Source organism: Arachis ipaensis, chromosome B10 (assembly GCF_000816755.2).
Source record: "Arachis ipaensis cultivar K30076 chromosome B10, Araip1.1, whole genome shotgun sequence".
NCBI classification, from domain to species: domain Eukaryota; kingdom Viridiplantae; phylum Streptophyta; class Magnoliopsida; order Fabales; family Fabaceae; genus Arachis; species Arachis ipaensis.
In genome coordinates this window covers 102,042,057-102,069,808 of record NC_029794.2, presented here as the reverse complement: position 1 = coordinate 102,069,808, position 27,752 = coordinate 102,042,057, and the positions used below count along the sequence as shown (strand labels likewise).

The 27,752-nt window shown below is 37.1% G+C and overlaps 2 protein-coding genes and 1 pseudogene across 3 annotated transcripts; all 3 read left to right on the top strand.

Moving 5' to 3' along the window:
* Window positions 18,840-20,074, top strand: LOC107621037. 2 transcript variants are annotated; one of them, XM_021113891.1, is made up of 4 exons: window positions 18,840-18,954; window positions 19,280-19,389; window positions 19,595-19,645; window positions 19,837-20,074. In XM_021113891.1, the coding sequence occupies exons 1-4, from the start codon at window positions 18,907-18,909 to the stop codon at window positions 19,934-19,936; spliced, it is 309 nt and encodes a 102-aa protein (XP_020969550.1). In that variant the 5' UTR covers window positions 18,840-18,906; the 3' UTR covers window positions 19,937-20,074. The 2 variants fall into 2 exon arrangements, with proteins under 2 accessions (XP_020969550.1, XP_020969549.1); XM_021113890.1 differs by having other exon boundaries at window positions 19,827-20,064.
* Window positions 20,181-21,459, top strand: LOC110262415 (phosphomevalonate kinase, peroxisomal-like). Its single transcript, XM_021113753.1, has 3 exons — window positions 20,181-20,718; window positions 20,838-21,065; window positions 21,356-21,459. Exons 1-3 carry the CDS (start codon window positions 20,710-20,712, stop codon window positions 21,368-21,370), a joined length of 252 nt encoding a protein of 83 aa, XP_020969412.1. The 5' UTR covers window positions 20,181-20,709; the 3' UTR covers window positions 21,371-21,459.
* LOC107621561 lies at window positions 21,455-22,016 on the top strand (annotated as a pseudogene).

Sequence of the window (27,752 nt, the reverse complement as noted above, 5' to 3'; positions counted from 1 at the left end):
GTAGAAAAAAAATTAGAATATATGATCTAATCCAACTCACTTAAAACTCTTATACTGTTAATTCAGGACTAATGGGAGGTGCATTATACTTTTGGGACAAGACTTCTCATATTTTTTACACCTCATACGACATGATTACTCCTATTCTTCTGAATATAGCTGTTATAACCGGCCTAGCTCTTTGAGAGAGAAAACTTTAACTACTACCAAGTCAATCACAAGAGTTGAGTATTTCATTAACCTCTTTTTCACTACCTACCAGAGCTTCATTCGCAACAACAAAGGTCAAAATGAAGAACATGTTTCTGATAGTGAGTACATAGCCTTCCTTTTCTATTAGTTGAGTGGCATTATTTTCTGAGCCCGGAGCATTCAAATCGAAGCCATTTATCATCCATTGGCCATTATGTTAGTCGAAGGTAGGAAGTTATGTCTAGCCAAATTGTTCTTGACTCAACTGTATCTCACTTTAGATTGAATCATGGACCTTATAAGGGAAAAAAGAGAATCACTAATGTCAACAGTCCTATTTGATTTTTTCAATTATGACTTTCTGCTATTTTTTAGTCTAAACTACAACCACGTTCGAATCAAAATATCCTACAGACTCTGTGATTGCATAACACCGTCTGCTTAACTTAATTTTTTTTGACAAGTTAATGGCTTTACATGATAAGAAAAAATATTTCTTCCATACTTTCTGTTTCTTGCCAGAGAAAGGCCACAATATCAACCTGACTCCTTTTGCCAACTATCAAGATAGTCTAGAATGATTGATGCAATCTTTTACCCCCAGCTAAGATTACCCAGGAGAAAAGTATTGCTATTTGGTCACAATTCTTGACTCTCCAACTATTTTTTGCTGAATTTTTAGGTGGAGATGACCTAAACCTTTTTTTGGTAACAGTCTACATGACAAATACCATATCTAGACAATTTGGGCTAGCTCAAACTATTCTATCTTCTTACCATCTTCAAAAAATTCAACCTTTGCATACCAAAACTACTTTACTAGAAGATCTGTTAAACCTTCAGAAAGACAATACTTTTTGGAGAAGTAAATTTCACCTGTTACCCTTTAAGACTTGTTTGTTGATCACATATTCGTTTTTTTTTCTTAGTGAAAAATATATTACTCTTTTATTAAAGTCACTTTTAATACCTGTTGTCGAAGGATGATTACTACTCTTATGATGCAATAAGTGAGGAGAGGTCAATTATTAAAAAAGGTAATTATAACTAAATTATTTGTCCATTTAAATTAAACAAATTATGCTCTTATTATTATTATTATTATTATTATTATTTTCTCATGTATGATGCTTTTTTTTACTACATTACTTGCTGTCAATCCTCCTCTAAGAAAGACTTTTGCTAGGCATGTAGGAAGAATGAAGCTCAATTCTAATTAACTAAGCTGTCGGGTCAAAAGGAAACTTGAACCAATTACGGTGTCATCATCTTCAAATAATGATGATAACGAAGACACATCAAGTACATTCAGTGACAACAATGAGGGACCACCAATCTATTAGAACAATAATGAGGAAGACGAGAACAACTTGTCTAGTGATAAAAGTAGTAAGTGACTCCTCTTCTGAAAATAATGATGTCGATGCCTTCTACTTTAGTGGTCAATTTGTTTCTCAGGTATATTCATCTATTCTGACATTCTCTAGGTTAAAAATAACATTATTTTGAAGAACTTGACCGATGATGATGTCTCTCATGCTGAATTTTTTTTACCATCATGTTCCTTTTTATGTTAATCTCATTAATATCTTTGTCCTTATTTCACTTCTGGTTCCAGATTACTGCAACTCCTCCTATTTCACCATTTGTGTCTAACACCAAAAATTTTACAACTACCAAATCAGATCAACCTACACTTAGCATCAAATCTGATAAGGTATAATATGTCATTTAGACTAATTAATGATTTTTTCTTCGCAAATTTTGTTGGCATATTCTTTTGCATTCTTGTTTTGGATTCAAAACTCTGAAATCCATCTGAGTGAGCTTCCGAAAAAATAAATGCCAATCATTTCTATCCATGCTCATACCACCAATATTGTGGTGAATGACTTGTTGTTTGACTTAGAAGGTTTGAATGAAGTGTATGCATGTAGTATTGATGCGGAAGAAAGCTATAGTTGAATCTTGCTCTACCATCCAAAGTCACCTTTAAACAGAACAGCTCCAGGTTATACCTCCCACAACCAAAGCTATTGACAAATCTATTCTACTTCCTTTAGGCAAACAACTTAGTACTATCCTATCCAAACCTCTCTTGACGCTTGCCATTGATCTGAACCTTAAGGCTCAACTTTTTTTAACATTCTTCAAACCTTTTCAATTACTCCGCATCCTGAGATTATTGACCCTTTGTTGGCCAACTTACGAAAAGTTTATGAGGACCTTTACGTCAAATTTTCAGACTCTCAAGCAACTATCTCATCACATCAGCAATCAACTGAAATTTTTTTCAAGTTGAAACAAGCACCTCATCTTTTGAAGTTGCTAAAACTAGCCTTGTTACCCATATTGCAAAAGCTAAAGATCGGGCTCATGAATTATCTGAGGAGATTCGAGACTTAGAACATGACGAACGGATTTTTGCTAGTAAAGAATTCACAATAAATTCTCGTTGAAAGTATAGTTTCTAAACTAACAATAATCCTTTCATACAAAAATTTGGTTGTCACTTAAGCAAACCCAATAAAAATAAACCGAAGTATTTAAACTTCGGGTCGTCTTTCAAGGAATTGCAGGGAGGTGTAGTTATTATCGGTTATGGAAAAAGTATATTTTTGGGTTTTTGAAAGGTTGAACAAGGAATGTAAATGACAAGAAAATAAACCAATGATTAAGAAAACTCTTGGCAAGGTGTGAGAACTAGACGTCCTATCCTAGTTACCTTATCAATTGTGATGAGAATTATCTATTGCTCCCACTTAGTCAATGAGCGAACTGGATTTAGTGTCGGTAAAGAAATTTTTATAAAATTATAATCATGTTGTAAGTATAGCTTCTAAACCAACAGAGAATCCTTTCGTACAAAAGTTTTGGTTGTCACTTAAGCAAACCCAATAAAATTGATAACCGAAGTATTGAAACCTCGGGTCGTCTTCTCAAGGAATTGCAGGGAGGTGTAATTTATTATTGGTTATGAAAAAATGTATGTTTTTGGGTTTTTGAAATAGGGAACAAGTAATTTAAATGGCAAAAAAATTAAATTAATAATTATAAAGAATCTCTTGGCAAGGTATAAGAACTGGAAATCCTATCCTAGTTATCCTTATCAGGTGTGATGAGAATTGTTTATCGCTCCCACTTAGTTAACCCTTACTAAATAAAGGAAAGTCAAGTAGACTAATTAACTTGATCCTCAAGATCTAGTCAACTCCCGTGGAAAGACTAGCTTTAGAGTGATCTAAATTAATCAGCAATTCCCAAATCTCAATCAACCGCTGAGTTTGATAACTCAAGTGTTACCAATTACTTAACCAAAGCCAAAAGGAGAAAATAAATCCAAATTATTTATATAATAAATAAAAGAAAGCAGTCATAAATTTGAAATACCTCAAATTATATTAAATAAAGAAATCAATTCTAAAATGGGAAAGTTTATAAACCAAATTGGAAAGATAAATAAGAATTAAAGTAATAGAATAAGTAAAAGTAGAAAATAAATTAAAGGAACATTGAACCTGGCATTGAAGTAGTAATCATAAAATAAAATAAAAGGAATCCTAATCCTAAAACTTGAGAGAGAGGAGAGTGCCTCCCTCTCTCTAAAACTACATCTAAAACCTAAAATTGTGAATTATGAATGCTGTATGTATCTCCTCTCTTGATTCCTCCATTCTCTAGCTTATATTCTATGTTTCTAGCTTGGACCTGGGCCAAAAAGAGGTCCAGAAATTGCTGGGGGCGTTTTCTGCAGATTCCTGTACGTGGCGTCCGTCACGCGTGTGCGTGGGTCATGCGTTCGCGTCATCTGGAGTTTTTTCTTGTCACGCGTACGCGTCAGTCACGTGTCCGTGTCAATTACGTTCTGCTCAAGGTACGCGTCTGCATTAGTCACGCGTTTGCGTCAGTGCCATTTCGCGCTAGACACGCGTCCGCGTCATCCATGCATTCGCGTCGCTGCCTTTTCTTCAAAACTCCATTTTTGTGCTTTCCTTCCATTTTTGTATGTTTCCTTTCTGTCCTCTAAGCCATTTCTGCTCTATGAAGCCTGAAAATACTTAACACACAAATCACGGCATCGAATGGTAATAAAGGATAATTAAAATTAATATTTTTAAAGCATAGGAAACATGTTTTCACACTTGTCACATAATAAGGAAGGAAAAGTAAAACCATGCAATTCATATGAATAAGTGGGTGAAGAATTAATAAAAACACTTAATTGAGTACAAAATGAATCATAAAATATGGATTTATCAACCTTCCCACACTTAAACAATAGCATGTCCTCATGTTAAATCCAAGAGAAAGAGTAAAGGTAGAATGGTGGAATCTTATGTAATGCAATCTATTCTAAATGCAAGCTACCTAAATGAATCATGCAATTCTAATTACTATCCACCTATATATATATAGAGCTTACATGTGGTTAATTTGATTCATATTTTTCAAGGAATCGTATATGTACAATTAAGACCAAACCATATTAAAATACATTCACAATCGAGTTGGGTTAAAATATTTCACAAACTTGCAAGACAATTAAATAATTAAATTTGGATATATGGAGATGAGCTATTGAACCCTCACTGGATTTTGTGTTTACTCTCTAGTCACTCAGTGTTTGGGGTTAATCACTCTATTCTTTTCTATTCCTGCTTTCTAAAACTTTGTTCTTCATCTAACCAATCAACAAATATACAATGTATACATACAAACATCATGAGGTCTTTTCAAGGTTGTAATGGGGCCAAGGTAAAGGTGAAGATATATATAAGGCTAAGTGAGCTATAAGTTGAATCCTTAATTAGTCTAAGATCTCACCTAACATATATATTCTCTATAAAAATTTAAAATTATCCTGGTTTGCCAAATTTTTCCCACTTTTGTGTCACATACTCATGTACCAAGTTTATTTTATTTTTACCTCCATGTGCATTGATTCCTTTATTAAACTTATCATTGGGGCGAATCTATCCCCTTATTTAATTACTTAAATAAGGGGATAGATATATCAATGCACATGGTATTTTAATTTAAATTGGTTTCACATGAGCATGCTCCCAAATTTCTGATTTATTTTACTAATTTAATCCTATCCTATCAACCCATGTTTTCACGTTTCCCCACACTTAGTGTGCATCACAATTTCTATCTTAAGCTAACCAAGGATTCAACTTGGAATTTTTAAATTGTTTTTCTGCTTAAGGCTAGTAATGTGGTTATAGAACAAAAGGGGATTAAAAGGCTCAAGGGGGCTAACAAAGGTGATGTAGGAGGTAGACTTATTTGGGATAAGTGAGGAAAATTCAAATGATGGCCTCAATCATATGTGGGTATGTATCTACATTCTATATTGGACATATAGATTGAAACAAAGTAAAGATTACAAGCATAGAAAAGAAGGGCGAAACACACAAGAATGAAATTTATGGTTAAATGCAACCATACAATTAAGCTAAAAAACTCACGGGTTGTGTGTTCTCTGGCTCAAAAATCATATATCAGTTATGTATGTCATGCAAGTAGAAATCAAGAGTTCCCATTATTCTCAATGTGAATCTTAGGATGACTCTTAAAAACTTAGTGTTCTTCCTTGAAGAAATGTTGTTAACTAACTCACATTTGTTGCTATATATATATACAGTGTGTGGATTGTTGTGATTCTGTTATACTAAAGTCTCTAGTTTACTCTTTTTATTTTCAATTAATCCAAATTATCGTATGCTAAAAGGGTAAACTAAACTAATTAATTCATATATTCTATATCACAACTTAATAAGCTAAAAGTGCAACTAAACTAAATATCTAAGATATATATAAACCAAAGTGCAAAGTACAGAAATATAGTAAAAATACAGAAAAATGTGCAAGTACTGGAAGATAAATAAGATAAGATAAAAATAAAAATAAAATATAAAATAAAAATACAGAAAAATAAGCAAAATAGGATAAAAAGAGAGTCTGAAAAGTGGTTCACCAAAATAAAGTTCGCCAGAGATGGCGACCTCCCCACACTTAAATAATAGCATCGTCCTCAATGCTCACTCAAGCTGGGTGTGAAGGAGTGTCATCTCCAGAAGGATGTGCTGCTGGTGTCTCGGTGGTGGGCTGAAGGTCTGTAATCTGTATGAGTGTCGGAGGGTCTGCCTGCTGAAGTGGAGGCTCTGTCTGCAGAGGAATCTCTGGATTAGCCAGCTGTATCTGATGGGGCTCCTCATGGTGTGGTGCAGCCTGCTCAGGTCCTGCCTGCTCAGCCTCTGCACGTGCCTCCTCCTCATGATCGTTCGCCTCCTCCTTAGATGGCTCAGAAGGAGTGTCAGGCTCGGAGGGGATGTCGTGGTGGCCAGATCGAATCATTAACTTTAAGTGCTCATAGCGTCGCTTGCTGCGACGCTCAAATCTCTCATATCGCCGCTGGTTGCGGCACTCCATCTGGTCCAACCGGTCAAATAAACGATGCACGAGGTGGTAGATGGGCTCTGAAGCAGGTGAAGGTGCAGTAGTGGTGGCAAGTGCAGCAGGGCCTGAAGGGAGCAGCATAAGATGTGGCTGCCTCAGCAGAGTCAGTGAGAAATAAAAGTCTGTAGCCTAAAGCCTGGAACTTTCTGCTGTGAGGGATAATCTTCTTGTAGTCTGAGTGGTTGGCTTCTCATTTGCCAGCTCCCAAGGCACCTTAGCTCAGCGGCCCAACTGAGTAATCAAGTATGGAAAAGGGAGGGTGCCTCTAATATGGACTCTGGCCATGTAATACTAGATAAATCGGGGCAGATATAGGTCCTTTCCCTCCATCACACACCAGATGAGGGTAATCATAGCAGCTGGCACCTCTGTCTCATGAGTGCTCGGCATCACATAGTTACTCAGGATCTGCTGCCAAAGTCGAGCCTCATCGTTCAGGTAGATAATCTTTATTCCTTTTGGTGCCACTGTGGACTTGCTCATGACCCATGGGACAGTAGGATCAAGAGTTATGGTCCTCTTGACTGCGTCCCAGTCAAATCTATGAATCTCATATCCTCCTCAGCCTTTTGGTAACCGTCTGGCTGATCTGACTTAGGCTGAAGTTGGAAGATTTCTTCAATGGCTTTCTCAGTAACCAGAATATGCTTTTCTCGAAGCTGTACTGCATCCAGGGATGTTTTGAAGTAGTTACAGTAGAATTCTCTGATCCAGGATGAGTTAACTTCAGTCAAGTTCCTTTCCAAGAAGAACCAGCCTCTCTGTTTAATTTGTTCTGAAGTGTATTGTTTGAGTTCTTCTGGAATTTTGAGGGTCCTTTCCAGGTATAGGTTTCTGGAAGTGGCAAAAACTGGATATTTTAGCTCATAGTATATGTTGGTAAACTTGACAGGGTCTGTGGCAGGCACTAGTTGATTGGCCTTTTCCTGCAGGGTAAAGTTCTTCTCCCGCCAGGAATCGTCGTGGAGGATATCCAAAATAGAGGTAGAGAATTCTCCTCTTTTCCTTTTTCCAGTGGTGGCTTTGCCCTTTCCTTTACTTTTAGGGTCAGACATCCTGAAAAGTAGAATTTCCATAATACAGTTTAAGAATTAAAGCAGGAAAACAGGTAAGCAAATAGAAATATATCAATAGAAGCATAGATTGACAAAAGAGGAATAAAGTAGCAATATAAGCATGAATTGAATTAATTTGATGTAAAATTTTGGATTGTAGGCAAGTTAAAAGTTGGAGAAGAAAAATCACAATCCAAAATCTTTGATGTGCAGAATTGTTTGTAATTAGGAACAACACCAAACATGCCTTGAAGTGGTTTTGAAAGTAGTTAGTTGAAAATTAAAAAGTTAGAAAGTTAAAAGTGGGTAAGAGCTAAAAATGAAGTTAAAGTCAGTGGCATGGTATTGTAGTTCTTAATAACTAAAATTGCACAAATTTGAAAACAAGTAACTCAAATTCAAGTAAAAATTGCAGATTATTGATGATTAATCATGGAAAAGGATTGTAAATTCAAAGTGAAATCATCAATAATTTGATTTAATCAAATAAGGGAATCAAAAAGAATGAGAAAGCTGGCCCGTGCATTCATGAATTGCTTTGGTTAAAACCATTTAGTGCAAAATTAGAAAGTTCCAAAACTAATTCATGAATGGTAGTAGAGTGAAATAATATGCTGAAAAAAATTTAGGCAGCATTTCGTCTAAAAATTGGACATTCTCGGGTAATAAACAACAACAAAAACTAGTTCATATGATAAGAAGGAAATGCAGAAAAGAGTATAAGTAGTAGTTCATAAGAATTCAAAATAAACAACTCAATCTGCATCAAAGAAAAGTAAAGCACAGCATATGAACGATATCATCATCATAGCATATTCAAATTGCAAAACAGATTAAAACAGGTAACAAGAACGGTGCAATTATCAGGCCTAATTCACTAACCATATCCTAGCTACCTAACCACCTAAAATCCACTACGATCATACATCTCTAACTATCCTAATTTGAACAAAAATCGAAAAAAACTAACTAATCAACGGGAAAAAGGACTCAGTGTTCAGCGGAACCTGGTAGGCAGAGGAACAGAATTAGGGCACAGAGAGATGGTGTTAGTGGTGGTAGGGACGCGGGCGGCACTGGGAGGCGGCACGGCGGCGGTTCGGTGGGGGCAGGGTGGAGGTGTGGTGATTCGGGGTGAAAAGGAAAGAAAAAGGGAAGAAGGAGGGGAGGGAAGAAGGGGAATGGGGGGGTGCAGAGGGGGTTTGGGGAGTGAATGGCGACGCGGGGGGCTAGGGTTTCGCGTGGATTAGGGTTAGGGTATTTGAATCCACGCGAACGCGTGGAGCACGCGATCGCGTGTTTAAGGCGAAAAGGGATTGACGCGAATGCGTCATTGACAAATCGCGTGGTTGAGGGATAATGAAGGTGACGCGTACGCGTGGGGGACGTGTACGCATTGCTCAGAATTATGCTAAACACACAATTTCAGCGTCGTTTTGGCGCAACTCTCTGTTTTCAATCAGGGGGCAATGATTTTCATGCGACGCGTACGCGTCGCCCATGCTTTCGCGTGGTATGTGTGATGTGGAAGTGACGCGTTCGCGTCACTGACGCAATTGCGTGGGTGAGATGTAATGAAGGTAACGCGTTCGCGTCAGCGACGCGATTGTGTGGCCCAAATTGTGCCTAATGTACCACAGCCACACGATTCCAGCCTAACTTTCTGGGCGTTGGATTTGTGATGCCGATTCTGCTCGACGCCCACGCGTGGCCCATGCGCACGCGTGGGGTGCCTTTTTTTTTATGCAGAATGCAAAATGTAATGATAATGTGGATGCTATGAATAATTCCAAGTTCAATAAAAATAGAATAAAATAAAACTCAAAAACAAACAAAACGAAATAAAACCAAAATTGAAGAAAAAGAACGATCATACCATGGTGGGTTGTCTCCCACCTAGCACTTTTAGTTAAAGTCTTTAAGTTGGACATTTGATGAGCTTCCTGCTATGGTGGCTTGTGCTTGAATTCATCCAAAAATCTCCACCACTGTTTGAAATGCCAACAACCTCCGGGGTCCCAAACTAGGCATGTAAAGCCCTTGAGCAAATTCAGACAGGTTTTTAGGCTCCCAGGGTGCTGAATATCAGAATATATTCCAGGATAACAAACCTTGCTTTTATATCTGCCTTTGTTTCGATCTATATTTTTCCAGCCGGGTGGTTTAGAAGTTGTATTCTCACCAGGTTGACCAAACATCTTCTGAGACCCATTCAATCGAACTCGAAACCAATTCCTGCACTTTAAAGTGAAGCGTGGAACTTCGTTGAATCTTGCATACCAGCCTTGAGCACGAATCATTTCCCTTTTACTCTTAAAGCCACAAAGAGCTCTAAACTGGCCATCTGTTTCAAGCAAACCATATTCAAGTGGGAAAGTAAAGATAAAGGCTAAGGATTTTACCCACTTGAAATTTTTATTGGATGGTAATGGCCTTGGAAAAGGTGTTTCCAGTGGTTTTTCAAGCTCTGATCTACTCCCTTGTGTTCTTTTGTGAATTCCTCCACTTCCTTGCAAGCTTCTTCAACTGCAACCACGTTTTGATCAAAGTCTTCGATATCTTCCTCATCACTCAAGTCATAATTTGGAGGTTGAGAGAAGTCTACCTCCACATCATTTTTGTATTCACTTGGGGAAGATTCTTTAGTCTCAAAGAATTCACTTGCGGATGCAAGTTCATTACTAGGAGAACTTGACTCGTGATTATCATTATCAAGGAAACTCACTTCTTGAGTTGTTCCGTCTAGTTCTTCATAGGATACTTGCTTTGGGGGCTGTGCACTATCCTCCTTAGCATCAATTGCAAATTTTTTGACGGCATTCTCCACAATTCTGGATTCCCATGGAGGTTCAGCATCTCCTAAATCTTTAACCAATTCTTCTTCTTCGATAATTTCATCTTCCTCCACTTGTTTCAGTACAAAATCATGCTCCTTACTGTCCATTGGATTTTTTAGTATCTCCTTCATGCTGCGTCCTTCATTAGATTGCCCACATGAAGCCATGGAGGTTCCTTGAGTGTCTGAACATCGGGAAGGTAATCGATTAATCGCTTACTCCAGTTGGTGAAGGGTTGCATGAAATTTTTCCACTGTTTCTTTGAGTTGCTCCCTTGATTCTTGGGTTGATAGATATGGACATGGTGCATAAAGACATGGTGGTTCTTGGGAGTAATTGGATTGGAATTGGGGTGGGTATGGGTTAGGGTTATATGGAGGTGAATGGTAGTAGGAGGCTTGTGAGTATGGTGGTTCATAGCTATGTTGAGGAGGTGAGTTATAGGCATATGGTGGGGCTTGTTGGTAACCGCAAGGGGATCCACCATATCTATCATCTTGGCACGCACCTCAGAATGGCTCTTGACCATAGTATACTGGTGGGGGTTGGTTGTCATGAGAAGGTCCACCGTAACTATTGTCTTGGCATGCATTGTAGAATGGTTGTTGTCCATGGTATCTTGGAAGGTGTTATTGCTAAAAGGGTTGATCAGATCCTCGTGGCTCCTTCCATCTTTGATTGTTTTGACCTTGATGCATGTTTCTGTTATAATTTCCATTCCTTGCAACAACATTGGAACCAAACTCAAAGCGACGGGGGGTGAGAACTCATAACAACTAATAAAAATTAAAAACAAAAATAAAAACAAATAAACAGGTAAAAGGAAATATTTACAATAACCAATAATAACGCACACGTTTGCAGGTCCCCGGCAACGACGCCATTTTTGAGCAAACTGGATTTAGTGTCGGTAAAGAAATTTTTATAAAATTATAATCATGTTGTAAGTATAGCTTCTAAACCAACAGAGAATCCTTTCGTACAAAAGTTTTGGTTGTCACTTAAGCAAACCCAATAAAATTGATAACCGAAGTATTGAAACCTCGGGTCGTCTTCTTAAGGAATTACAAGGAGGTGTGATTTATTATTGATTATGGAAAAAGGTATGTTTTTGGGTTTTTGAAATAGGGAACAAGTAATTTAAATGGCAAAAAAATTAAATTAATAATTATAAAGAATCTCTTGGCAAGGTATAAGAACTGGAAATCCTATCCTAGTTATCCTTATCAGATGTGATGAGAATTGTTTATCGCTCCCACTTAGTTAACCCTTACTAAATAAAGGAAAGTCAAGTGGACTAATTAATTTGATCCTCAAGTCCTAGTCAACTCCCGTGGAAAGACTAGCTTTAGAGCGATTCAAATTAATCAGCAATTCCCAAATCTCAATCAACCGCTGAGTTTGATAACTCAAGTGTTACCAATTACTTAACCAAAGCCAAAAGGAGAAAATAAATCCAAATTATTTATATAATAAATAAAAGAAAGCAGTCATAAATTTGAAATACCTCAAATTATATTAAATAAAGAAATCAATTCTAACATGGGAAAGTTTATAAACCAAATTGGAAAGATAAACAACAATTAAAGTAATAGAATAAGTAAAAGTAGAAAATAAATTAAAAGAACATTGAACCTGGCATTGAAGTAGTAATCATAAAATAAAATAAAAGGAATCCTAATCCTAAAACTTGAGAGAGAGGAGAGAGCCTCTTGATAAACCATTATTTTATGGTTTATCTTGTGCTTAATTGAGTGGATTTAATCAACTCTTTACCCACTTATTCATACTATTTGCATGGTTTTACATTTGCCTTCCTAATTATGTGCTTTGATTAAAAACATGTTTTCTATGATTTTAAATTACCTATTATTAATCCTCTCTTATTACCATTAGATGCCTTGATATGTGTGTTAAGTGATTTCAGAGATTACAGGGCAGGAATGGCTCAGAGGATAGAAAGGAAGCATGCAAAAGTGGAAGGAATACAAGAAGTTGGAGAAATTGCTAAGCTGTCCAGCCTAACCTCTTCGCACTCAAACGGCTATAACTTTACCTACAGAGGTCCAAACGACGCGGTTTCAGTTGCGTTGGAAAGCTAACGTCTGGGGCTTCGATTTGATATATAATATGCTATAGTTTCCTTGATGCTAGGCGACGCGATCGCGTGCTCCATGGGCCGCGTCGCAGTGACAGAATTCCAGCGTGGTTGAATTCGAGACCACCGAATTCTGGGCTGTTTCTGACCCAGTTCTCGGCCCAGAAAACACAGATTAAAGGCTATAAAGTGGAGGAATGCATCCATTCATAGGGAGGCTCTCATATTCACAATTTTAGGAGTAGATGTAGTTTTTAGAGAGAGGTTCTCTCCTCTCTCTTAGGATTAGGATTTAGGACTTCTCTTAGTTTTAGGAGTGACTCTCAATCCCAGGTTCTTTATTTTTATTTATTTTCCTAATTTAATTTATGAACTCTTCCATGTTACATTTGATATCTTTATTAGAGTTAATTGAGGTATTTTAGATTTATGATTGCTTTCTTTTATTTATATAAATAATTTAGATTTTTCCCTTTTGGCTTTGGTTGAGTCATTGGAGACTCTTGAGTTATGAAACTCATTGTTAATTGAAAATTGGAATTCTTCAAGAATTAATTCGAGTTCCACTAACTCTGACTTTTCCCAAGGAAAGACTAGTTTAGAGACTATATCTACAACGCAACTATTTTTACGAAATTCTTTACTGGCAAAAATCCCCAATGTCAAAATGGCGCCGTTGCCGGGGAATTGCAAACGTGTGCCTTATTATTGGTTATTGTAAATATTTTATTTTTGCTTGTTTATTTGTTTTTATTTTTGTTTTTATTTTTGCTTTTTCTTAAGTTAAGAGGTTATTGGTTTTTATTTTAAAATTTTTATTTTATCTTATCTTATTTCAAAAAATCAAATTTCAAAATTCAAATCTAAAAAATTTTCAAAATTCAAATTTAAAAATTTTCAATTTTCAATTTTCAAAAAAAAAAAAAATTCAAAATTCAAAAATTTAAAATTCAAAATTTCAAATTTAATTTTCAAATTCAAAATTTAAATAACCTTTTAATTTAAATTTGTTTTTATTTTTGTTTTTAATTTTTATTTACTACTATGAACTCTCACCCCTTTGGCTATGAGTTTGGTTACAATAATGTTGCAGGAAGAAGAAATTACAATGAGAACAGGTATCAAGGTTGGAACAATCAAAGATGGGAAGAGCCACAAGGAAATCAACCCTTATGGCAACAACCACCTCCAATGGACTATCAACAACCACCACCATATGCCTATGAACCCTTTCCTCAACATAACTTTGGACCACCAAACTCACAAGCCCCTTTCCGCCATTCACCTCCATATAACCCCAACCCTCAACCACCATACCAACCACCTTATGAGTCATATGAACCATATATAGAACCACCCCAATTCCAACCCAATTACTCACAAGAACCACCACTTCAATATTCACCATCTCCATATCCATCAATCCAAGAGCACTATGATCCTATTTATGAAAGCCGAGTGCATCAAGAGACAAAGGATTGTCTCAAGGAAACAGTGGATCGATGTCAGGCAACCATTCATCAATTGGGGAAAGTAATAATAAGTCAATTAGCTTCCCGACGTTCAGACACTCAAGGAATCCCCATGGCTTCATGTGGACAATCTAATAAAGAACATAGTATGAAAGAGATACTAGAAACTCCAGTGAACAGTACGGAGCATGACTTTGTACTGGAACAAGTAGAGGAAGCCAGAATTATTGAAGAAGAAGAATTGGTTGAAGACTTAGGAGATGCAGAACCTCCATGGAAAAGTCCAGTCATAGAACCCCTTCCAAGACGTTTGAAATTGATGCTAAGGAGGGTGTACAACCTCCAAAGCATATCACAGTTAAAGACTTGGAAGAGGTTGATCAAGAGATGGAGATTCAAGAAGAAGAAGCACAACCTCCCATGCCCTTGGAAAGCAATGAAGAGGAGATTGAATTGGAAGAAAGCTACCAAGAAGAAGAGGTTGAAATTGAAGAAGCTTGCAAAGAGGTGGTAATTATCAGAGAAGAGCACAAGGGAGTGGAGCTTGCAATTTCATTAAAAACACCTCCCTCTAAGTTGCCATCATCCTTCACAACATTCAAGTGGGTAAAATTCATATCCCTTAGCTTTCTAATCCCACTTGAATATGGGCTACTGGAGACGGATGGTCAACTTAGAGCTCTTTGTGGCATTAAGAGTAAGAGGAAGATGGCCAGTGGTAAGAATTGTCCTGCAAGGTTCATCATGGTTGGAAGCTTTTAGTTTAAACGCAAAGGTTGGTGTAAAGCTCAACTAAATGGGTCTAGGAAGCTGTTTGGTAGCTGCAGTGAGAATTCAATTCACTTATCACCCAGTTGGAAAAATACAGATCCCGACAAAGATGGGTGTAAAAGCAAGATTTGGGATCTTGGAATCTGCTCTGACACTTGTTGCCCCGGGAGCCTAAGAATCTGTTTGAAGCTTCTTAAAGGCTTTACATGCTTAGTTTGGGATCCCGGAGGCTACTGGAATTACAAACATTGGTGGAGATTCCTGGATGAATACAAGCATAAGCCACCATAACAGGGAGCTCACCAAATGTCCAACTTAAGGACTTTAACTAAAAGTGCTAGGTGGGAGACAACCCACCGTGGTATGATCGTTCCTTTTTCATTTTTTAGTTTTATTTATTTTCGAGTTTTATTTGATTTTATTGAACCTGGAGTTTTGCATCACATTCATATTAACACTGCATTCTGCATTTTCTTTTCAGATAAAAAAAAATGCCACGCGACGCGACCGCATCAGCGACGCGTCCGCGTTGCAAGGAGAGGGGAGAAAATAAAAATGAACAGAGAGTCACGCTGGAGCGTGGCTGGAGGCGTGCCAGTGGCACAAATCGACCCACGTGACCGTGTCGCCGATGCGTCCGCGTCACATGGGAACTTTGGCCTCCCACGCGACCGCGTCACCCACGCGGCCGCGTGCCATGTAAATCGACGTCACAAGGGTGCATGGCCGAAGGTTAAGCTGGAATGGGGCTGGACTCGTGCTGGAAGCCCAAGCCCTCCCACGCGAACGCGTCACCCACGCGTCCGCGTCATATTGGAAATAGGCCATCCACGCGATCGCGTCAACCACATGATCGCGTCACCCTGGATTTTGGCAATACTAAGTTTTGAACAGAGAGTTGTGCGACCGCGAGGCTGCACTTGCGCCACTAGCACAAATCAAGTCACGCGACCGCGTGCCCCACGCGTCTGCGTCACCCAACCTTATCGCGCACCACGCGACCGCGTCACCCATGCAACCGCGTCGCCTGCGCCGCACAACATATCCAGATCAGCCAATTTTCTTATCTTTTCTTCTCTAATCCTTATTTTTCTTATCTTTTCTTATTTCTTTCTTCTTCCTTTCTTATTTTCTTTCACCTCCATTTTATTTTACTTAATTTATTTGCATATTTCATTCATTGCATCTTAATTTTGTGCATATTTTTATTTTCTTTACTAAAATTTATTATTTTACCATTGGTGTTCAAATGTTCTTATTCAACTGTTACATCTTTTCTGGTATTTTCTTGGTGCTTCGTGATTTGTTTAATTCTGATTGAGTAATATTATTTAAATCAATGCCAATCTTTTATATCTGTATTACTTTTGCATTGACATGAATTTATATTATCTCCCCTTCCCCATTGTTGTACATTTTGCACCATTGGTATGCCATGGCTTCTATTGTTTTCTCACGTACATGTTGAAGCTTCCATGTAAATAAGACCCTTATCATTTGGCATTAACCCAACCATACTTCATTTATTTTCTTATCTCTATTATTGGGTTACCCTTCTTCCCTTTTTCTTTCAGGATGGCCATCAGGAAGAGAACCGGAAGACGTTTACATGGGGCGACAGACAAGTCCATCTGCACAATCCTTAGAGAAAAGCAACAGTTAAAACAACCCATCCACCTGCACATCTCAGTATGCACCGAGGACGGTGCAATCTTTAAGTGTGGGGAGGTCGATACCGATCTCCATGGGTTAGTACTTTTCTGTCTCAAACACTACTAGAAAACTAGTTATTACAGACAGATATTTCCGACGGATTTTATCCCACGGAAATACAGAGGGAATTTCAGAGGGATTTTTTGTCGGAAAACCAAAAAAATGAATTAGCATAAATTACAGACAGAAAAAAAATCCGTCGATAATTCCGTCGGAAAAATTAATTTTTTTTCCGTGAGAAATGATTACAGACGAAAAATCCGTCTGTAATTAAATAGACAAAATGGTGCGTTTTGTCAAATTATTACAGACTGAAAATCCGTCTGTAATTTAAATTTTCCGTCGGTAAATATTGAGATAACCCTAATCTTATCTCTATCCACTCGATCCATTTACACTCTACCCATATCAAATGAGCTTGTTCCTCTCTCCGTCACCGAGTTGCTTCTTCTCTCCATCACACCAGCTTCGTCCGCCGCTGTCGCCGCCGCTGACGTCACAGATCTCTCTCCGTCGTACGTTGCGTCGCACGGGCTCCCTCCGCCGCCGGATCCAACCCTAACCCCAGAGCTTCGTCGCGCCTCCAACCCTAATTCCAGAACTTCGTCGCGCTTCCAACCCCTGCTTCGCCGCTCCCTCCATCGACGCTCCCTCCGTCTCAAAGCCTCTGTCATGCTCACTCTCTCGTAAGCCTTCAAACGTCGCTCCTTCCTCCATGGCTGAAACCCGTAACGCTATGTTTTTCCTCGTGCGTCGCCGGTCTCTGTCTCCTCCTGCGTGTGGCTGTGCTGAAGCTCCATGGGAAGGATATACAACGGATTCCATGGGTGAAGCTTAACCACAGCTACAGAAGTACCGCAAAACTCGATTGAAGCAGTACAAGAACTACGAGAACCTCTCGTTCTCGTGAGGATCTCGACAAGGTGAACACCTCAGCTGCTTCACGCTTTCACTTCTGATTCAGATGAAATTATGAATACTAATTCTAATTCGTTTTTAAACTCCCTGTTTATTTATTTATTTGGCAGGAGTGTTTGGAAGTGCAGAAGGAGAAGGCCTTCTATATTGGCACCACTTGGGGTAATGATCACCACATGTTTGATACAATGACTGTGATGTCTTTTACCTTCATTTTTATCCCTTTGTTCTACGATACATTACATTACAATAATGTGTTTTGTTTTATCCCTTTAGTTTTTCTATAAATTACTTATCTTCATATTCAGTGATGTGCAGATTCTCCTTACATGAAAAGGGTACTTTGTACTGTTCAATTTGTGTGTTTGTTCTATAACTTGAAAGCTTATGGTTACTTCTTAATGACGGTGTTTCTGTTTATTTGGTTGTTTGACTTGTATTAGTTTCAGATTAGTTTTCCTTTTGCTGATATATATGTCTGCCACTAACCTCTCTTTTTAATTTAGATCTACAACTGCAGTTGTCCTGAGGTGAGCAGAAAGTATCAGTTTTCGGCATATTTAGAAAGGTTTTGTTATTGGAGGAACTCAAGTGAAGTTTGGAAGTTTAGAAGATCAGGGGTATAATTGTGCTCAATCTACCTGTTACATAGAGCTCGTGAACTGTGTGAAGAATATTTTCATTCTTTTTCATTTAGTTTAGAAATGCAACTCATGATTAAGTTTTATTAGTTGCTTCAAGTTTCATGTTTTAGGCCTCTTATATATATGCTTCTGATGATGGTTTTGCAATTAAAATTTTATGGATTGGTACAATCTTCAGATTCACTTCGATGTATCAACTGTATATACATGCTTTAAGTTCACTTTAGCCCTTTATGGGGAAAAGTGTAGCAGCATATTTTTGCTTGTCATTTGCTGTTTTTTATTTTATTTTTTGGTGTTGGAAAATCTTGTAAGATATGTGGCTTGTTTCATAACCATGACGAATATTCTTGCCCAATGATGAAGCTGAAGCATGGAGGGTCTGCGGCAAATATGGTGTCAACAGCACAGCTCTCTTTCTCAGCTTCTTTTCCTCCGAGCAATTTCTTCCAAGATTTTTCTCAAAGGTACATAGCTACACACAGCCTTTTCGTTTTCCTGGGACTCTCCTTTATCATTTTTAGTTTGGAATAAGAAAGGTCTGTTTTTAGGTTAATTTTGAGCTAATTCAGTGGAAGCAAGTTGCTACTGGTTAGCTTAGCATGTGGTTTTGTACAAAGTCATAACTGTTTAAGTTGAAATGAGGTTATTCTTAGTTAAACTTTAATTCTTTTTAGATGTTAATAACTTTGATTTCCTTTGAAGGTATTTGGAGAACTATTGGTGGATTCACAGCAATTGCTTATGGTAACAATTGGAGCTGCTTTGGTGGAGATTGGTTATGAAATTCAGGTACATTTTATTATTCATTCTCTTTTCGGAATTCAGCTGAAAAAGAAATCTTGAATTTAGACAATTTAAGAAAGGAACCAGAAAAGGTTTAATCTTAGTTATTAGTTTTGAATGGCTTGATGGATGAGTAAGATACCCTTGCCATGCTAGAGTAGTGTTTTAAAATAAAATCAGGCATGCGCATTTAGAAGTGTATATGGGGATGGTGACTTATCAATTGGCATTATAAAATTCCGGAAAAAAGGTGTTAACCTCATAGCTATTTTAGGATTTTGTTTCTTCAATTGGTATTGTGGTTTTAGCTCAAGTATTCTCTGTTTTTCAGGTATTTTCACTTAAAGATGGGCCAGCACGCTTTGCATGGATAAATTTAAGAGTTCCAGTTACTGTCATTCAAAAATGTGACAAGTCATATAATGCTATGGACTGGCTAAAGTATGATCATTATTTATTTATTGTTATTTACTTTTGTTTAGACTCTAGACTAAGCAATTTGGATGGTTTTAAGAACTTCCTAAACAAGTCTCTATTATACGCAACTGGTTTAGCTTTTTGTTTATATGTTAATGACTGATAAAACCCTACTGTTTTGGTTGATCAATAGCTGTACTTGCATCTGATGAATGTCTGTCCTTTGCAGCTTTAATGGCATAATTGTGAGCTCTCTTGAAGCCAAGCATGCCTTTTCTTGGTAAGATTTTTCTTCTTATTTTCATAAGGCTAAGATTTTGCTCTCCGACTTTGCACGTAGCATTTTATTATTTTTATGTATCAAGCAATGACTTAGTGAATACATGTTTGCTGATTGTGTTTGTGGTTTTATCATGAAAATCCTTATACTCAAGTAACTCGAATGATTTTAGTTGTTACAGTTTTTTGCAGGAGCCTTTCAAGTCGTTGCCTCTTTTATGGGTCGTTCATGAAAATGCACTTGCTTATCGGTCAAGGCAATATGTTGCTAATGGGCAAACTGAACTATTGAATGATTGGAGCAGAGTTTTCAACCGGTCAACAGTTGTTGTCTTCCCAAACTATGTCTTGCCGGTAATATGTATGCGACTAGTTATATTTGTATTTATCATTGAAAATTCATAGATAGGCACAGATTTAACAACTTATGCTTAGAGACACTCACAAAACGTGGCGGGATTCATAAACAAGTAGCTTATTTATCATCATAATAAGGTTAGTGGGAGTGGCAATAATAGAAGAAGGTAGTATTAATGGTCGGGTTTTTTGAGGGTATCATAAAACTTGACACATTTATAGGGTATTGATTTTGTATAGTATTTTGATTTTTTGTTATTGAATTTGGGGTTAATGTGTCTTGTGTTTTAGGCAAAAAATGCTTTAATTATGTTGATTTCTGTTGCACACTTTTGTGTATATATATATATGCATTTCAACTGGTCATGCTGGTATTGTGAATATTTATCGTCTAAATATATAACTGGTATGAATGACTCTCCTGATTTGTTTGGCCTAAATATACTCAATTACAAGAACATTAGTTTTCCTTGATGTACAACAAAACTTGAGCTCTCTAATTCTTGCTACTAGCCCCATCATTTTAGTTTGCCATTCCAGTTGCTAAACATGTTAGGATCTTCTATTGGTTATCTCTTATAGTGACTAGACATTGTTTTGCTAACATTGCAGGTTGCAGCACAAGCATTGCCTGCACCAGAAGTTATCAGTGACATTCTGAATGGAAACTGGGACCATGAGAGGACTGAGTTCTCTTTACCACCTTTGATGACTCTGGTAAGCAATTTAAATCTCTTATACCCCCACATTTTCCTTTTACTTCAGGTTGAATGACTTTCTTATCATAAAAATATGAAGTCTATTGGTTAATATTCTGACTATATATCATTTTTTAGTTACTAGGAGAACCAGGAACTGGTGGTTCATCTACGCCATCAATGGTTGGTGCTGTAAAAAAATGGCAAAAGTCTGACCCTCATAAATCCTTGGACACATGGAGAAGATTGTCAGAGGCGAATTCGCAGTTAGAAATTCAACTGAACTTTTTGAGTAAATTAGCAAAGGAACAATGGGATGCATATAAATCTGTGATTGATAGCTGCAGCAAGCTCAGATCAGAAAAGGTATTTCTTTCAAATCATTTGTGGTTGTTTAATTAATGGAAGTAACATCAAAATTAGAATTTTTACTCCTGTGGATGTAGAGTAAACTGATTGATAATGCTCACTGTTAAATAACTAGAACATTTTGGCCTTATGGTATGCCTTGCATTAGATTAAATTTCTACATTCCTGTTTATTAGTTATTTTAATGAGATAGGACATCTTTACTATTAGACTTATACAATTAAGTTGACTTTTGATGGGTTTGAAAGAGATTATATATCCAACTTTACTGTTTGCCTGGTTTTCAGTTTCAAGTGGTGTGACTGAATTTCTAATGCACATATGTGATATCATGTTCTTGAGACTACACTTCAGGCTCTCATGTTCTTGCTTTTCTTCTTGTGTTGATGTTGAAAATGCAATTCTCACCGTGGATAGAGCAAGCTTCTGAACCCAACAAGGAAGCAGTTATTAAAGCATTGCTAGGTGCAAAGAAGCTATGCTTGGGATTAGATATCATATGCGCCTAATGGGTGAGGCTGCAGGTGTTCCTGTAAGTTCCTTTCATTGATTTGGCACTTATTATTAGGCTTCTTCTGTTTGAATGATGTTGATTATAAATTATATCTGCTGGTAGAATATCACTACTCTTTCCTTGCAATTCATGCAGATTGAACCAGAATCACAAACAAAATTTTTAGATGCTACACCGAACTTGGAAGGAGTGTTGTTGGCTGGAGTTCCAGGAGCAGGAGGATTTGATGCTGTCTTTGCTGTTACTTTGGGAGATTCAAGCAGCAATGTGACAAAAACATGGAGCTCACTCAATGTTCTTGCCCTTCTGGTTAAAGAAGATCCTTGTGGCGTTTCTTTAGAAAGTGCTGACCCTAGAACAAATGAAATCACTTTAGCTGTATCTTAAATTCATATTGAATAATTTATTGTAAATATTGTTTATTTTTAATACGATGAATTTGTTTATTTTGTGAAATATTATAAATATTCGAATATAAATTAGATAAAAATTTGTATTAAATTTATATTTATTTTGTATGAAAACAAGTTTATTTTGTAATTAAAAAAAGTAAAAAAATTCTATTTTACCTTACAGACGAATTTACAGACGGATTTTTTGTCTGTAATCATGATTTTCCAAAGTTTAAATTACAGACGGAAAATCCGTCTGAAAATCTATCTGTAATTACAGACAGAAAATCTGTCTGAAAATCTGTCTGTAATTACAGACGGAAAATCCGTCTGAAAATTCGCCTGTAATTACAGACAGAAATTCCGTCTGAAAATCTGCCTGTAATTACAGACGAAAAATCCGTCTGAAAATCCGTCTGTAATTACAGACGGAAAATCCGTCTGTAAGTTTGTCGCCTTCAGGAAATGGAGGGAGAATTTACAGAGGGAAAATTCGTCGGTAACTAGTAAAAATCCGTCGGTAATTTTTCGACGGAAAAAAATCTGTCGGTAAATAATTTCCGACGAGGCTTTTACAGAGGGACAAAATCCGTCGGTAATTTCGTCGGTAACCAAAAATCCGTCTGTAATAAAGACTAAATCTGTCTGTAAATCTGTCTGTATTTATCCATTTTCTAGTTGTGAAACACCAATATTTTATTTTCTTTGTTAATTGTTACAGTTGCATATTTAATTGCATGTTTATTTGATTTTATGCATTTAGTTACTACTTGGTTGAAGTAATATTTTCTTTTTCAAGAAATTTTTATAATATTTCACTAATTTAAATTGAAAATTTTTTTTTGTGTTAAACTTGTTTGGAAGTTGTATTTGGAACATGGTTTTTGAGTTAAAGAACACACAACCTGTGAGATTTGAGCTTATTTATATGGTTACATTATTTAACCATAAATATTTTATTACTGTGTGTTCCCTTCTCTATGATTGTAATCTTTACTTTGTTCCATTCTATATGTCCAATATTTAGTGTATTTACATGCTTGCATATGATTGAGGCCATTGTTTGATTTTAGCTCACTTATCCCAAAATTAGCCTACCTTTTATATCACCCTTGTTAGCCCCCTTGAGCTTTTAAATCCCTTCTGTTTTATAACCACATTACTAGCCTTAAGCAGAAAAATAAAATAAGAATCCCAAGTTGAATCCTTGGTTAGCTTAAGATAGATATTGTGTAAAATTTAAGTGTGGGGAATTTTATGGGAACATGGGATGATATGAAAAAGTAGGGAATTAAATTGAATAAGTCATTTGAAAATTTGGGAAGCATGCTCATGTGAAATCAAAATAATTAAATTACCATATGCATTGAACAAAAATATATTAAGTAATTAAATAAGGGGATACAAAAAAAGAGAGAAAAATAAAAAATATATATATATTACCCCAAATGCAAAATAAAAAGAATCAATGCACATGGGACAAAATTCAAAAATAAGTTTGATACATGAGTTGTAATACAAGTGGGAAAATTTTGGGTAGTTAGGTACAGTATTTTAAAATTGTATAAAGTATGTATATGTTAGGTGAGATCTTAGACTAGTCAAGGATTCAATTTGTTAGCTCACTTAGCCTTATATATATATATATCCTTACCCTTACCTTAGCCCCATTACAACCTTGAAAAGACCTCATGATGTTTGCATTGGTATACTAAATTTTGTTGATTGGTTAGATGAAGAACAAAGTTTTAGAAAGCATGATTAGAGAAGACTAGAGTGAATTACCTTATACACTTGAGAGATTAGAGTGATATACACTTCCAGTGAGGGTTCAACGCTTAAATTCTATGTTCCCTGCTTTCATGAGCTGTCTTCTTACAAGTTCACTTGCTTTTTATTGTATGATTTGAATTAGTGGAAATTGGTTTGTATTTGTCTTGGAGAACTTATTTACTCTTAACTAAGTAAGTAAAAGCATTTAGCATGTAGTTGCATTCATAGGTTGCATTTCATACCATTCCTCTTCATCTTTATAGCTTCTCTTGAGCTTAGCATGAGGACATGCAAGTGTTTAAGTGTGGGGAGGTTGATAAACCACTATTTCATGGTTTATCTTGTGCTTGAGTGGATTTTATCAACTCTTTACCCACTTATTCATACTATTTGCATGGTTTTACATTTGCCTTCCTAATTATGTGCTTTGATTGAAAACATGTTTTCTATGGTTTTAAATGACCTATTATTAATCCTCTCTTATTACCATTAGATGCCTTGATATGTGTGTTAAGTGATTTCAGAGATTACAGGGCAGGAATGGCTCAGAGGATAGAAAGGAAGCATGCAAAAGTGGAAGGAATACAAGAAGTTGGAGAAATTGCTAAGCTGTCCAGCCTGACCTCTTCGCACTCAAACAACTATAACTTTAGCTACAGAGGTCCAAATGATGCAGTTCTAGTTGCGTTGGAAAGCTAACGTCCGGGGCTTCGATTTGATATATAATATGCTATAGTTTCCTTGAAGCTAGATGACGAGATCGCGTGCTCTATGCGGCCGCGTCGCAGTGACAGAATTCCAGCGTGGTTGAATTCGAGACCAGCGAATTCTGGGCTGTTTCTAACCCAGTTCTCAGCCCAGAAAACACAGATTAGAGGCTATAAAGTGGAGCAATGCATCCATTTATAGGGAGGCTCTCATATTCACAATTTTAGGAGTAGATGTAGTTTTTAGAGAGAGAGGTTCTCTCCTCTCTCTTAGGATTAGGATATAGGACTTCTCTTAGTTTTAGGAGTGACTCTCAATCCCAGGTTCTTTATTTTTATTTATTTTCCTAATTTAATTTATGAACTCTTCCATGTTACATTTGATATCTTTATTAGAGTTAATTGAGGTATTTCAGATTTATGATTACTTTCTTTTATTTATATAAATAATTTAGATTTTTCCCTTTTGGCTTTGGTTGAGCCATTGGAGACTCTTGAGTTATCAAACTCATTGTTAATTGAAAATTAGAATTCTTCAAGAATTAGTTCGAGTTCCACTAACTCTGACTTTTCCCAAGGAAAGACTAGGACTTGAGGAATCAGAATTAATTCATCCACTTAACTTACCTTCATAGTTAGAGGTTAACAAAGTGGGAGAAAAATCTAATTCTCATTACAATTGATAAGGGTAACTAGGATAGGACTTCCAGTTTTCATATCTTGCCAAGAGATTTTATTATTATTATTTTATTTTACTTGTTACTTAACTAACTTTTTACCTTGATCCAAAACCCCCAATTTACAAACTCATAACCAATAATAAGAACATACCTCCCTGCAATTCCTTGAGAAGACGACCCGAGGTTTAAATACTCGGTTATCAATTTTAAAAGGGGTTTGTTACTTGTGACAACCAAAACATTTGTACGAAGGGATTTCTGTCAATTTAGAGACTATATCTACAACGCGACTGTTTTTATGAAATTCTTTACTGGCAAAAATCCCAACGTCACCTCTCTCTCTCTCTAAAACTACATCTAAAACCTAAAATTGTGAATTATGAATATTGTATGTATCTCCTCTCTTGATTCCTCCATTCTCTGGCTTATATTCTATGTTACTGGCTTGGACCTGGGCCAAAAAGGGGTCCAGAAATCGCTGGGGGCGTTTTCTGCAGATTCGTGTACGTGGCGTCCGTCACGCGTGCGCGTGGGTCACGCGTTTGTGTCACCTGGAGTTTTTCCTTGTCACGCGTACGCGTCAGTCACGCGTCCGTGTCAATTACGTTCTGCTCAAGGCAAGCGTCCGCGTTAGTCACATGTTCGCGTCAGTGCAATTTCGCGCTAGGCACGCGTCCGCATCATCCATGCGTTCGCGTCGCTGGCTTTTTTTCAAAACTCCATTTTTGTGCTTTCCTTCCATTTTTGTATGTTTCCTTTCTGTCCTCTAAGCCATTCCTGCCCTATGAAGCCTGAAAATACTTAACACACTGGTGTACGAAATTGTGATATCAATGGCGCCAACAACTTGGTACGCACAATCGTAATCTTAACTCTTCTTCACAATTCCACACAACTGATCAGCAAGTGCACTGGGTCGTCCAAGTAATACCTTACGTGAGTATGGGTCGATCCCACGGAGATTGTCGGCTTGAAGCAAGCTATGGTCATCTTGTAAATCTCAGTCAGGCAGATTCAAATGGTTATGGGGTTTTGATAATTAAAATATAAATAAAACAGAAAATAAGATAGAGATACTTATGTAATTCATTGGTGGGAATTTCAGATAAGCGTCTGGAGATGCTTTGTTGCTTCTGAACTTCTGCTTTCCTACTACCTTCTTCCAACCATGCGTTACCTCCTTCCATGGCAAGCTGTATGATCCTCTTGGATGAAAATAAATCCATATGTGCTGTCACCGCACGGCTAATCATCTATCGGTTCCCGCTAGCGTCGGAATAGGACCATTCTCCTTTTGCATACTGTCACTGCGCCCAACATTTGCAAGTTTGAAGCTCATCATAGTCATCCCTTCCCAGATCCTACTCGGAATACCACAGACAAGGTTTAGACTTCCCAGATCTCAGGAACGCTGTCTATTGATTCTAGCATATACCACGAAGACTCTGATCTCACGGAATGGAGGGCTCTGTTGTCAGGAGAGGCAACCATGCGTCGTGAACCAGGAGGCTAAGAGATACATACTCAAGCTATTGCAGATAGAACAGAAGTGGTTGTCAGGCACACGTTCATAAGTGAGAATGATAATGAGTGTCACGGAACATCACATTCATCAGGTTGAAGTGCGAGTGAATATCTTAGAATAAGAAGTAGGCGTGAATTGAATAGAAGACAATAGTACTTTGCATTAATTCATGAAGAACAGCAGAGCTCCACACCTTAATCTATGGGGTGTAGAAACTCCACTGTTGAAAATATATAAGAACAAGGTCTAGGCATGGCCGAATGGCGAGCCTCCCAAAGAGGGTTCAATCATTAAAACATGATTAAAACATTATTAAAAGATGAAAATACAATAGTAAAAGGTCCTATTTATAATGAACTAGTAACCTAGGGTTTACAGAAATAAGTAAATGATGCAAAAATCCACTTTCGAGGCCCACTTGGTGTGTGCTTGGGCTGAGCATTGAAGCTTTTTCGTGTATAGGCTGCTCCTGGAGTTAAACGCCAGCTTTAGTGCCAGTTTGGGCGTTTAACTCAAATTCTGGTGCCAGTTTGGGCATTGTACGCCAGAAATTTTAAGCTGACTTTTAACGCCGGTTTGGGCCATCAAATCTCGAGAAAAGTATGAACTATTATATATTGCTGGAAAGCCCAGGATGTCTACCTTCCAACGAATTGAGAGAGCGCCAATTGGGCTTCTGTAGCTCTAGAAAATCCACTTCGAGTGCAGGGAGGTCAGAATCCAACAGCATCTGCAGTCCTTTTTCAGTCTCTGAATCAGATTTTTGCTCAGGTCCCTCAATTTCAGCCAGAAAATACCTGAAATCACAGAAAAACACACAAACTCATATTAAAGTCCAGAAATGTGATTTTTGAATAAAAACTAATAAAAATATAATAAAAAGTAATTAAAACATACTAAAAACTATGTAAAAATAATGCCAAAAAGGGTATAAATTATCCGCTCATCACAACACCAAACTTAAATTGTTGCTTGTCCCCAATCAACTAAAAACAAAAATAGAATAAAAAGAAGAGAATATACAATAAATTTCGAAAACATCTATGAGGATCAGTCTTAATTAGATGAGCGGGGCTATTAGCTTTTTGCTTCT